The following is a 14,077-nucleotide window of genomic DNA, read 5'->3' on the forward strand; positions in this document are numbered from 1 at the left end:
CTGCTGCAAAAAAGGGGGTGGCTAAGTGGAAAGACATAGATTAGTCAATACAGAGTAATTAAGAACCACGAATATTATTTATCCATGGAAAATAAAACTGTGATGTACCAGAAGAAATAAATCAGTCGAGGTAGGGATACTGGAGACATTGCACAAGGCCTGGATAAGCCTTTGGTGAAGCAAATTGCACAACTGTGCAGGATTTGTATTAACCTCAGCTGAAGAAGGAATTAAAACTGGAGCAGGTGCACAAAACACCTCAGATTAAGGGATTTGTTTTATGAATTTAAAGATTAGAAATGCATGGCTTGTTTAGCCTTGCTGACTGAAGGCTGGCAAAGAGAAGGTCTGAGCCAGGGTGATAAATTTTATAGAAGTGCTATTCAGATGTATAACACTGGCAACAAAGACAAATGGATTAAACATCCTTAACCAGTACTTACTGGAAATTAGTTTTCTATTCATCAGAGACACGAGTTTCTAATATTGCAAGGGTGGAGGGAGAGCAAAAATCCTTACTTTTAGGCTGGATCATGCTCAGTTTCAAGGTGAATTTCACAGCATGGAAAAGAGGTGGATTGGGTGAGTCAGGATGGGAGCCTCCTGGTAGCCAGAATCTACGATCCTATGATTAAGATGTGTGATTAACTTCTGCCCATGTTGAAGCAGGTTGTGCACTTGAAAGGCTCCCCTAGTTTTATATAGATGAAAATCTCAAGAGCAATAACATGTAGAAAAGCACCTAGAAAAATCTACAGTATTTTGTGTGTGTGTCAGGAACAAGGAGGGTCCCTATTATTCTCTGTTACTTATTCCAATTTAATAACAAAGCCATAAAAGGTGAATGTGAAAAAAAGCAATAAAATTACTAAGTAAATTTTTCATAGCAGTTCTTCTTTAGAACTTCATTAGGAAGTTATAGTTAATTGTAAAGAGCTTGGATCAGATCAGAGAATTTTGTTTTCCCAGTGATTAAAGAAGAAAGGAAACGGTGAGGTAAATAAGCAGGTAGAAATAATGATGCACTTTAAATCTTCTACATGAACGAGTTGATCTGTTAACAGCTAATGCACTCTGCTGCTCCCCCTCTCTTCCCCCCCACCGTAATCAGCCTTTTGTCACATACCAGTGAAATCCATTAGCTGCAACTTCCTTATCAACTTCCAAGGCTTTCCAGCTACTAAGATATTTGCATATTTAACGATTCATTTGACTGGTATCAACTCTCACTCACCAAGTGCTTGAGAAGGAAAACAAGGCACAGTGTGTAGAAATCCTGTTTAAAAACAAAAAAGTACCGGCAGCTCCTTTCAATAAACAGATTTATGTGAATTAATGGGATTGGAGTAGACTTGGCAAAAATCTGAGAAGTATCAACAACTTTTGGACCCATATTTTAATTTAAAGATTGTGAGTACAGGGGAAAGCTCTTCAGTATTTAAATCAACTTCTAATTTCACTCACTTTATTTCACTTTTTTCTGCAGTACTTGCACCAAATTTCCTTCACTTGTCTACTCCTGAATTCTCTCAGCAGTGTTACTTTCTAGTACTTATGACATCACCACTACAATGCCAACATGAAAATAAATATGCAGAAATCAGGAACAGGAGCAAGCTGATAAAGCCTTGGGAAGATTCTGTTTTGACACAAATGTCATGGTAGTCTTATTGGTAAAAGAGCTAACGGGGGAGTAATGCCTGACAGTCACACAGAGGGGTTGCCAAGTGCGTCTTTATATACACATGAATTTTGTATTGGGTCTTTAACACTCTGCATTAACTGCTTTGCAGGCATGCTTCTGAAGAACGGGAAGTACATAAAAATGTAAAATACTGACTTATCTCTTAACAGTTTTTGATGGCTTTCAATAGATTCACACACTTAAGACTTTTGTTACTTTGACAGCTAAACTGGCTGTGTTTTCAGCAACTGAAGACACCACATCTGTCAGGCACTGAGTGTCTCACCACCAAGGGGAACACCAAGAAAGTGGCAAAGCTGGGATACTATGCCATAACAACCACAGCATCACATTTGGCTCCAACAGGTGGGCAGATGACTGAGAGCTTGTATTTTGATACCTATTACAATCAACAAAATCCCAAGCTTGTGTGGCTGGGTAGACTTGCCATTCCATGTGCTCAGCCAACTTTTAGGACAGATGGGGCAACTCTATCCCAGTGTGGCTGGGAAGCAACAGAGCCACTTTCACCCAAGTAAGGCAACTCTGCATCACCCTCTTAGTACAACATCTATGTTCATGCTGTTTTCACAGTAAATCCGAGACATGACCTTGCTTGAGGCATCAGCCTGGCCTCCATCCCATGCAATACAAAGGCATGTGAAATCCCTCAGTGGAAATAAACCTGCATTCATACATATTCCTTTTTTCCATTACTAAATTTACAATCTAAGGGGATAGAAGTGAGGTGATACAGCTACAATTGTTGCAGAGTTCAGTGCTCCTGAAATTCTGTATTTCAAACAAGGTGTCATAAAAAGGTGTTGATATCTTGAGGTTATCATATTACAGCACTATTATCTTCACAGTGTGACAACACCTTTGTTTTAACTGTCTTTTAGTAATGTAAATAGGCCAAATTGCAGCATATTTAAGAATTCAAATCATAAACTGTTATTAGGAATCATGTAATGTAACAAATACTGAAGGAAATAACTAAACAACACACAGAACAAGTTGTGGTAAGTAAAGATGGACAAGTGCTTTACTTCCTCAGTTATTTAATGATAGCAATATAGCTATTTTCAAAAGCAAAATTTAGTCTACACCATTTCTAGTTGATGGGGTTTTTTTCCTCCTCAAATGCCTTTGAGAAAACAAAACTTATTTCTCTGCTTTAAAATTTTTCATGATCAATCTGTTACCTCTGGCTTCAGCTAAGTGTGCAAAGCGACAAGAGGGAGATGGACAGCCTCACTCTCTGAATGATTTGGTACACAGACACCTGATCATTATTAATGAAGCACTGCAGAATGCTGCAAAGAAATATCAAACAGCATAATCTCCTGCTAACTTGAAACTGATTTAACTTTGTTTCAACACTCCTGCTCACCACATATATGAACTCCAATTATATACAGTTATGGGACATTGCCCATTCGTAACATCTTTGCTGGGAATGTGACATATTAACTGTTAATAACAAGGGTTAACATGAGGATGATGATACTGCTGATGAACATATCTGGGAAGAAAGATTCAATAGCCTCTTACTAGGCAAAATGTTAATCAGAGGTATCTGTGACAAAGTCAGATATTCTTTATAAAATTTAGCTAAGCATCCTCGTACAGTCCAGCAATTACATGCACAGTATTTAAGGCTTCATTATACTAATCCAAACCTCTTACAATGTTACTTTTGAGTAAGCTTTGCACCAGAAGTTTCATTCCAGAAATACACTTTTCAGAAATGTAACTGTAGTCCTGTTCAACACTGTTCATTTAAGATGATAAATTCTTTGCATTAAATACACTGTTTATTATAGCTTCAACATGCTTTTATCAATGTTGTTTAGACAATTTATATTTACATTACTGGGCAGTTATGAACAAAAAGGCAGTTCAGAACATTTTATTCTCTGGTGCACACAGGGCAAAATATAAACAATAACTGCTACCTCAGGTTAAGCTATATAACAAAAACAAGCTAATAGACAACAATGTATTTTATTTCTGGCAGCACTAAAGGTATTTTATGCACTGTACACAGGGAGGCTAACAAATATGATCACTAATGCAATATAGCATTCAGACTAGCATAGCACAACTGTGTGGAAGAGTTAATGCTCGTGAGTACCAGACTCAGGAACTAAAATTCATTGATGACATTGACTTGAAAGATCCATGAATAGCATTTGGAAGGCCAGCTCAGTTAATTTTGAGGTAAACGGAAGTTTTATTTTGAAACTTGAAAATTCTACCCTGCAATAATTAAGCATTAAGGGTAAGTTGCATGACTAAACTGATGAATGGTTTAGAGAAGATAACCAGCAATTTTCTAGTCAGTGTTTCTCACTCCACAGCAACTCCACAATACCACATGAAATGATGAAGCTGCAGGTTGTAAGCAAGCATAGAGAAACACGTGAACTGTGTGCTTGAATCCAGTATGTGTTCACCAGGCCAGACGCATAAAGGAAACTCAGAGGAAAACTAGAGAGGTTCACAAGGAAAAAAGGTTTCAGCAGTCCAAACTACAGACTGTCAGGACATGGGAACTCAGGGTGTGCACATTTAGCTGTCCTAAATACCTGTCACCGGATAAACTGAACCTTCAGAGAAGGCAAGCCTCATCTTAGCAAAGTGTGCTGCTGGGCTGACCAGAATGCTGCTCTTCATGTGTGAAACCCTCAACAAAGACTTCAAGAAGTTTCAAATATTTACATACCACAAGAGTAGTCCTCAAGTTTTGGGCTTTGTGACAAATACCCACAGTTTTTGTAACTCCCCTCATCCCCAGACTAGTTTGCTTATCACACTTGATGAAAAAGCAATTACTGTGCGTACCTTCCTCAAGAAAAGCAAGCCCAAGTCATGCTACAAAACACCCAAAAATTAATGTGCATTTTACACACTTCTCATACAAATGTGTCCAGGGCTCGTAGGAAGAACAGAGACATGATTTGCCTTCTTACACACATGAAGTTTTACCACTTCTTCTGAGAAGGAACAGTGAACACTGTAATTTATGGGGCAGAATATCTTGTTATCTGTCTATAAAGATGCCAAAGGAAAGATCTTTACCTTGCTTGAAAAGATATGCAGATATTTCCTTAACATTTCATTTTCTGCACAAAATATCCCTTTTGACTATTCAGAGCATCAAACTCAGTGAGGTAAAGCAGGGTGAAAGCTACCAGTGAGCAACTGTAAAAAGAGCTGAAGTTTCAGTCACTTAGAAACAAAGGCACAGGTCTAAATGAATTCCTGTGGAAGAAACACATTCCATACAAGAGGGAAGAGGACTGGAAAACAGTAAGGCAGGCCATCCTGAATCAACATATTCAGTACAAAAATAACAAAACACCCATCTTTTTTTTAAGAAAAGTTATCTTTTTCAACCTACAATAAGTGTGTGGTCCCAGGTGTGTCGAGAAAGCTTTGCTGGTGTGTATCACTCTATACAATACAGTCAAAGCAGTTTGTGTGTAAACACAGCTACATCAATGAACTACAATTTGTTCTAGTAAAAGAAATATCTTCCCACACAGTTATTCTGAAGCAGTAGTTGATGTTACAGCCACTCTCAGAGTACTATTTATCCCAGTTTATACTGCTATATTAGTATACAGTCCGTATGTTGCTTAAGCATCCCTGCTATAAAACAGTGCATCCCTTGCATGCCACTAATAAATTGTTTCAGACCAACTTCCCACTTCCCCCCTTTCCAGTGTGCTGCTTACATACAAAGCCATCAGTAAGACAAACATAAAAGAAAAGGTATGCCTTCCTTGAAATCCTTTAAGTGCTTCAGCCTATATTCCCTGCTCTTCACAAAGCCACAGCCCTCAGCAACATGCACCCCATCACACCAGCTATGCCAGCAAATCCTCAGGCTCCAAGACTTCCTGTCTGACAAGGGACTTACTAAAGCACCACCACCCACCTGCAAAAGCCTCTCCATTGTATGCTGACTAAATATCCATGCCTTTATAAAACATGAAGATAAAGCTTGGTCTTCTCCTTTTCCTTCTACCATGAACTGTAAGAATCCAAGGCCCTCACTGAAGACTAACAATTGGAATAGAAATCTTGAACTAACAGGAATGAAGCAGTATCACATTTAGTGAGGCACAGGGGCTCCAGTAATCTGTCTTGCTAACCTCTACCACAAAAATACCCATGGGCTTAGTTGCCCAAAAGCAAGGCTCTGTTTATCTGAATAGTGCTTTTGCAATTATTCTCATCCATTTCAGATCAGTACAATCTTGTCCAGCTCCTGCAAGTGAAAGCTCTCCAAGAGCTCTCCTAACCGAGTTATCACCCTACCTGATAAGTGTTTTTCTTTTACCCAGCCTGACTAACAGCATATCATTTTGCACTTCTGTAAGACAACAGCTTTTGGTCATCTTAGAATGAAGTGTAGGTTGTGTTTGCATTCACACTTTGATGGCCTTCCTGGGAGGCAGCTGATTTCAAATACTGACCAGAAAAATCTTCTTCATTATTTATGCATTGTGAAAATCACCCAAACTTGCATCTTAAATATAACATCCAGTAGGTGCAAGATTACCCAGTAAGAAGATATTTTAATATCATGATACTTACAAAAAGCAAAAGTAGAAGTGGAGTTATAACAATGCCCTGGAAGAAACAAACAAAAACAGTCTGTTAGGGAGGCAGAATAATCTTTACTTTCTTACCTAAGTACATGGAAATACATAAATATCCTTTAATATCATAGAAATTAAATAACAAGCTCAACTTTGCTCTTCACTATGTCCTTCAACATTTGTACAGCTATCATTTTATAAACTACACTCAGCACAAAGTACCTTGTTTTACCTTTTTGCACCTAAACCCTTCTGTTCTAAAAGATCTGATACACAGAAATATGGATCATTTATTAAAAAAAATACATATTAAAAGCTCTCCCCTCAGTGTGCTGTATCTTAACTTCACTAAGCAGCTCCTCCTTAGGGGGAGACTTGTGATCAAGTCCCATGCCACCCAGTCCCAGGTCCTCTTCTGAGCATAAGCTGCATCAACTGTGATGAATTAGGTGTCGTGACTGTGTAATGTAAGCAGATATTCCCCAAGGAAATGAGCTGAGATCTCAAAACTCATTTCACTTGATTAGACTTCATGTCTCACTGGTAGAAGGCAAGTCTTTCATCTAATTTAATCACACAGGACCACCTCGGCTTTCCACATCCCCCAGGCAGATGCAAGCAAAAAGATTTGTTGTCTTCACTGACAAGGAACAGGTTTAAAGCTGATGATTGGACAAAACAGAGGATTTTAAGTTTCATGAAAGCAAATCTTAGAATGAGTTGTTTGGGTTGGGAGTTAACATGACATGCATCACTTTCAGAGCTGCAAATAGCAATTCCCCATCATCCTTCCATCTGACTTCAATATTTTATTATTGCTCAATAAAATGATTCTATCATTTAATGCATGCTAATTCATAGAGCTTGCTCAGAACTTCTCTAGGCCAAGACTGTTCTTCATCCAGATAGGTCACAAGAATAGCTAGTTTTTCAGCTATTCACAAACTTTATTTGTAAAGGAAAAGTGTCCAAAATGTGCTCACATTTATCTAGAAGGGTGCTTATTTTATGTTTTATTTAGCTGTAAGTGAGAAACAATTGAACAAAAAAACCCAGTTGTCCCCTACTTTTCACCTAACTTTGAGTAACATGGCTTTACTTCAATCTTTTGGAAGTGAATATAGAGAAAAAATTTAAACAACTAGTTTTGTATTTGCTTTCTGCATCCACAAAAATCACAGATCCAGACAATCAGCCACAGAGAGTTCCTATTGTGCTCCTAAACCAAAATGCAACAAATAAATGCCACAAATTATAGCAGATGAGAAGGATCAAGGAGGTAACAGTTAAGCTGTGCAACTTGAAGGCTCTGCAGAATTTAAAAACATATTTCAAAATAAATAATACATGCCATATCTGACTGCCCCACAGCCTAGCTATCCATAATAATTTATCTTTTTGCAAATGTCACAATTGAGATAGATCATAAAAGACTAAAATGAGAAGTAGAAGCAGTGAGAATTGCTTCAGGGAGTCACTCAGTATTTACAGGAGGTCTAGACCAAAATGCAGATAACAGATATGAAGAAATATAAGTGTTCAAGTATAGCAGCTGGAGAGGAAGAAACAGAAGTTGAGGAAGGGAGGAGGCACCAAGGGCTGAACTGACACTTGCACACAGCAGAATCTATGAGGAAGAACTGACTGCAAGATCTGTGTAATGTAGGTACAACACAGTCACTTCATCAGAGTGACCCAACTCCAGCTTTTAGGGACTACTGCTAAGCGGACATGAGCCAGACTTTGCCCTTCTTCCCCTATCCCCATTGACAACTACACTGTACACCTCAAATACTACCAAACATTACCAAGTGCCTGAGTATTCCCCTGGCCTCCTGCAACTTTGGGATGGCAGAACACCAGTGCAGCAGGGTTCTACCTTCGGGCCTTTGCACGAGTGAAGAGGAACGTGGATGGAGCAGGACGTGATGCTCCAAAAGCATCCTATACTCCCAACTAAGCATTGAGTGTAGGGAGAAGAGAGCACACTGGCAGCTTGAGAACACAGCCAGCTCTCCTCTGAATCTGAAGGAACACATTGATTCAGCACCATTAGTCACTTCTTATGCACTTCATGCCTTGGTGTGGTTTTACATGTTACAAAAAAAAAAAAAAGAAGCCAAGGTAAAAAACCAAACCAAACCAAAGCAACCTTCCTCTTTATCTTGCTGATAAATCAAGATGGTGTCCTTCCTCCTTAGGATGGGAGTTGTGACTTGCTACTTATTTACTTTAGAAGCTTGCTGATACTAACACAATGGGCAACAGCCACTGCTAATTCAAAGCATGTGTCACAAAAGGAAACGGCACCTCTGTGACAGTAACACTTCTTGTAATTCTGTAAGTGGAGAGGAAGAAAATCCTCCTATACACCATAAACAGATTCCTGACTGAACATGCTGCAAATCTAGCATTCAAAAGGTCAATTCTAGCAATTTGTTACTAAATTTTGCTATTAAACCCGGTGATCTTAGTAATCAGAAGAGGTTTCCTGTTGCCTCACCGCAGAAAGGATTTACAAGGTTGAACTTTCCCATTTGCAACTCATAGGCAATTCCCTGGGAAGCTAAACAATTACCTGACAGAACAGACTGTTCATCTTAAAAAATAGATGTTGTTGCTGAATCAGAGTAATTTGATGTTAATGTTTTATTTTGATATGGAGTGCCAGTTTGAAAAACTACAGGGATTACATTAAAACCAAAGGGTTTTTTTCTTCAGTCAGTAGTGCTGTGGTGGCTGTGATGGTTTACAGGTGCAAGCAAGGCAAGATTTATTCAGGGAGGGAACCTCTGTTACCCAGCCAACTGATGGACTTCGGGGATATAAAGCCCATTTATATGTTACCTGAAAACACTGATGTGCTTTTATATGCTAAAGCCCTTCTCTTCAGGTTCCTGCCCCAGATTTGAGGAAGGGCTTACCTGGCCATGGTGTATCTGTCTAACAAAAGGCATTACCTTTCCCTGCACACAGCACCTTGCTTCGACACATTACCTCTTCATTAGGAACATGCTCCTCAATGTGCTCATGAGCATTATGTGATGCATTTCAATTCATACCCACTAAAGAATAACAAATAGAGCACTTCAAGTCTAAAGCCTACAGACAGAAAATGCAGGAGACAATTTACATTTTGAAGATAAAACCCAAAGTCTGATTCACTAAGAATAAAGAAAATGTGGCAGAAAACAGTTACTCCAGAGCCCAGCTTGTGCTCCAGCAGAGGCTTCACAAAGATGAGAATATTCTGACACTGGCAGTGTGGCTGCTTTCTAAGACTGCAACTGGCTGAGAAGCACAAAGGAAGCTAAAAATTAAAATAAAGATGACCATTTCTAAGTCCATTGGACACCGAGACCATCAGAGAGGAAAAAGGAACTAAATTTGACAACGCTTTTCCCTGCCTTGCTTTCCAGGCAAGTGCTGTCAAATACATACTGTACGGAGATAAACAGATTGTAGATTAGCACTTCCAGCAAAAGCTGAGCATCTGCCCTTGAGAATGCAAGGTCATTACACAGTTTTAGCATCTTCAAAGTTTGGGTGGAGTGTTAAGCTTCCCGACTGCTGCCCACAATGGAGTCAAAGTTGTGAAGTGACTGCTGTTTGCTATCTGCAGAAAAACTTTCAAGAAATCCATTTACACCTCTGATGTGAAAGACTGACTGAATATATTTCAACGATTTTAGTGGAAAGGGCAGAAAAAAATGTCAGCCTGACATGAGACACTGATACAACATAAGAGTCTGAAGAGTCAGATACCTGGAAACATCTCTCTACAGTAAAGATCATGAAACTGATTTTATGTAAGAGATTTTCAATACAGATTGTGTGTGATAGCATGTACATAAATATACATATTAACAGCAAGGATGTACTTGGAGACCCATTTAATTGTTATTTGCTTTGATTAGATAAAGTTGCTAAGAGGTTTTCTACAGGTTTCATCCAGTACAGCATTGCTGTAGAGCAGGTATTAAGAGGTGTTTATTCTCTGAAAGAATATATAAAATCAATACATGGAATTGGCTGCCAAATCAGACAGGGAGGGGAAGTCACATAATGAATTTGAAACTATGGTGGCAAATCATTAAGAATGAAATTATGCAAATAGGAGGAGAAAGGTGGGCACAGATCCAGAGGGACACATGGTAGAAGACAAGTAGGGATTATTGTAATGAGGCATGAAATACATGTGAACTTTCCTTCGTTTCCTTTACCCACAAATTTCCCATGCAATTTTTCATCATTCTTACAGGTCATCAGTACGACACGCATGTGGCAATCGCTAGTGAGAAAAACCTTAACCAAAGTCACGTCTGATTTGTATTAACAACCAGGGCTAGAAAGAAAAAAATGCGTTTTGTAATCAAGGTTCTGAACAAATATGTATTTTCTGAAATCAATTACCTACTCGTGCTTAATGCTACAGATGTTCTTGAATGCTTCATCAGAGCAGGACACAAAAGAAGCAGAAGTGTAAGCAGTGTTATGTAAAAACTTACTGGGCAGCATTTCCATGCTACTGATAGGGTAAGGTCTGAGAAAAAAACCTTGTGAACACTGGACCATTTCATCAGAAGACAAGCATAAATGAGAACAAAGTTAGTCTTCATCTGTGTACGGCAGTATTTCTCATATTACTTTATTTCAAGAGTTGCTGGCACTTTTTGGAAAAGAAAGATCAACCAAAAAAAGGATTAGCTCAGTTGGTTGGAGTATGGAGTTAACAATGCAAATAAACCCCAGCCTGCACATCCCACCTCACCATCAAACAAACAAATAAACAGAACTGTAGTTTTTATGACTACAATATGAGAGAGAAACTGTATGTCAAAATATGTATTATTTCTGTTTCTTATGTCTTTTGTTTCCTTGATTTTGTGCTTGGAAGTGGCTTTTCAATTTTTTTTCTTTGTTTTATTTTTAACAAGTTTGCAGACAACTTTATAATGTTTTACATTTTAAAAAGAGAACCCTGCCTCTAGAAAAGTGCTTCTAGGTCTGCATTAGGCATGTTTGTGAGCAACAGGACAGCTAGCACCCAAGTTCTGACAGAATACAGATGTTCTCCAAAAACAAAAATCACAAAACAAAGAAAGTAGGCACTCCATAAAATTCAAAATCTGATTGTTCAGTGTTTTCACTAACATGACAGAGATTGTAAAGACCATGGCAGCACTCAGAGCCAACTCTCAGTCTATTCAAATGAAGGAGAACAAGACTCCCACTATCCTCACCCCTCAGACTGGTCACAGCTCCACAGTTCCACTTCACAGCATCACCCCTGAGTAAACACATTGTTTATTACCTGTGATACCACATTATTCATCATTGTGAATAAACTGATTTAAAGTGTACTCCCATGTCAGACTGCTTGGCAGTAATTGTAACTTCAGACATCATATAGAGAATGATTCCTTCTACTGATACATGGCTTTCACATACCAAAATCTTCAGAAATTAGCTGCCTTCTCCCTTTTTCCATCTGCCCCCATGTAGTTTTAAAACTATGCAGAACCTCTTGACAGACACCACAGATCAAGATAAAACCCCCTATGCTAAATATATATACTTGGTTCCAAACCAGAAGGGCAAAAGCCACTAAAAGTCAAGTTGGGACCAGGCAAGGTCTTGCATTCAGTAGGCACTGAATGCAGAGGGGGCATAACAGAAAAGGGCCTGATAACATGGGTGCAGAGGCAACTGTGAATTTTACATATCTCAGTTTTTAAGTACTAAACCATTTGAACACAAAGATTTCAAATCTGTAACTGAAGTGCCTTAGTGCCTTAGTATTTGGATGCAGTGTCTGCAGGAGCCTCCTTGAGACAACCTTTATATGGGATTTTTAAACAGCTTTTAATATTTTGTAAGCATGGCTATACAAACTATATTGTTCATTTGACTTACTTAAAGATGGCAGTAGAAATGACAGATTTCTGTTGACTGAGATGCTGAAACTGATTTCCACAATAAAGCATGTTCCCCCCCTGTTTCTAACACCGTGCCCATGTAAATGACATAAATGTTTGGTTTTATCTCTCGCAATCTCAGAGATTAAATTAGACCTTTCTCATATTCTTGTAATTTCAGTCATTTCCCCAAGATGCAACTTGTGTCCCTGTGTTGCTCCCCCATGGACATTGCAGAAGCTCCTGGTGTCACATATTTACCTGTCTTTTGTTTTCCGATTCAATTATTTTCAAAATTATTTCAAGTGTAAAACTCCTACTGCACATCCCTCTTCTGTCAGCTATTCTAATGACATTGTTGGTTCTGAGAAGGCTTATGCAACTGCAATTATTCAAAATAAAATATGTAATTTAGCTCTTTATGCCCTGTTTTTTATGAAATTACTGTTCTGAAAGCTGGGGAGAACAAAGGCTTATGAATTGATGCTTTTCAGGATGCTAAATACACCCATTCTCCCCATAATAAATAATGGTAACATCTGAAAAGATACTGAAAGGAGTATGAAGTTAAGTTCACACATTTTTGGTAAAATCATAAACATTGTACCACACCAAGATGACAAACTACAATACAAAATCAAAAATGCAATTCTAAGTAACCCTAACTCAACTATAATTATAAACAAACACCACAACAATAGCTGTAACTTATGCAATTAGGCCAATATTGGATTTTAATAACAAAACTGTGAAATTAGAAGCACTATGTTAAAATGGCTTTTGATTTATCAGAAGGGGCAAAATAAACCAGATTTCATATCAACTATGAGACTGTGCAGAGGGCTTTGTGAGTTGTTCCAGACATTGTACCACCTTTGTTCTGTTGTATTTATCGTGGGAATGGACATTAATTTGAAAAAAAAAAGAAGGATGAGGCGATATTAAAAGGCTTACCAACATCAGATAACAGTAGAAATCAAAAGCATTTCCACTAGTTATTAATAATTAGTCTTTGCAGATGTTCCTTTTGCCTACATTTTATACAAGCACGAAAAAATGCAATCAAAAGGAATGCGAGCAGCCAGAGTTCAACAAAAACAGATCAGAAGAACAAGAAATACAGTGATCTGAACTACCAGCAATAACACTACCACACTTGTCACAGATGAAGTGTAAAGAACAGAACCAAAAGGAGAGAGCATTCTTTTCAGTAAAGTTGAGGGGCAAGTTTCTGGTATCAGATTGAGAGTTAAGCCAAGAATAAGAAGAGTATTTTAGAAAGGTAAAACTATGTATAAGCCCAGTTTGCCCGGCTTTCCCAGCAGAGGGCATCTTCAACACATTAGAAATTTGCTTCTTACACAGCAACAGAATAGTTCACAGCAGTAAGGACCCTGAAGTTTTAAAGCAGCTATGAAAACTTCTTGGTGCTTTGCAGGTGATACGGGAGTAACATCTGGAATGACGTACAAAATACGACACAGTCTCAGTCAGAGTTGGAAATGACCACTTCCACCAAACGACCTGAAACCATCAGTTAGATGGGAGCTGGCTGGCAGGACGTGGAGTAGCTCCCACAACAGGTGGGATCCCAGGTGCTGCTTCTGGCCATACTTCCCACCCACTGCAACCTCGCCGCAGCAGCTCTGCATGTGATGTGACCAGGGAGATTCCAGTGGGCCTTTGTTCACGTATCTGGAACAGGATCAAGCCATATCCACCAAACTTGTAATACCTTCCTGCAACTTCTTCTTGCCTCTCTCTTTCGCAACACATTCAATTCAGCTGTCTTGTTGCCATCTACAGTGCGTTCTAGGATACTGTTGAGCTTGCAGGAGCTACATTTTCCTCTTCCCATTTCC

General features: G+C 38.7%; 1 protein-coding gene across 9 annotated transcripts in view; it reads right to left on the reverse strand.

Moving 5' to 3' along the window:
* SLC10A7 (solute carrier family 10 member 7) overlaps nucleotides 1-14,077 on the reverse strand; it is a 148,982-nt gene that overhangs the window by 50,215 nt on the left and 84,690 nt on the right. For all 9 annotated transcript variants that reach the window (XR_004240070.1, XM_032108481.1, XM_032108478.1 and 6 more), the window contains one exon: nucleotides 6,293-6,328. Coding sequence is in view for 8 of the 9 variants with exons in the window: in XM_032108481.1 (XP_031964372.1) it covers nucleotides 6,293-6,328 (36 nt within the window). In the remaining variant the exon portion in view is untranslated. The remainder of the gene's footprint in view (nucleotides 1-6,292; nucleotides 6,329-14,077) is intronic.

The sequence above is a fragment of the Corvus moneduloides genome, chromosome 5 (assembly GCF_009650955.1).
Source record: "Corvus moneduloides isolate bCorMon1 chromosome 5, bCorMon1.pri, whole genome shotgun sequence".
Taxonomy (NCBI): domain Eukaryota; kingdom Metazoa; phylum Chordata; class Aves; order Passeriformes; family Corvidae; genus Corvus; species Corvus moneduloides.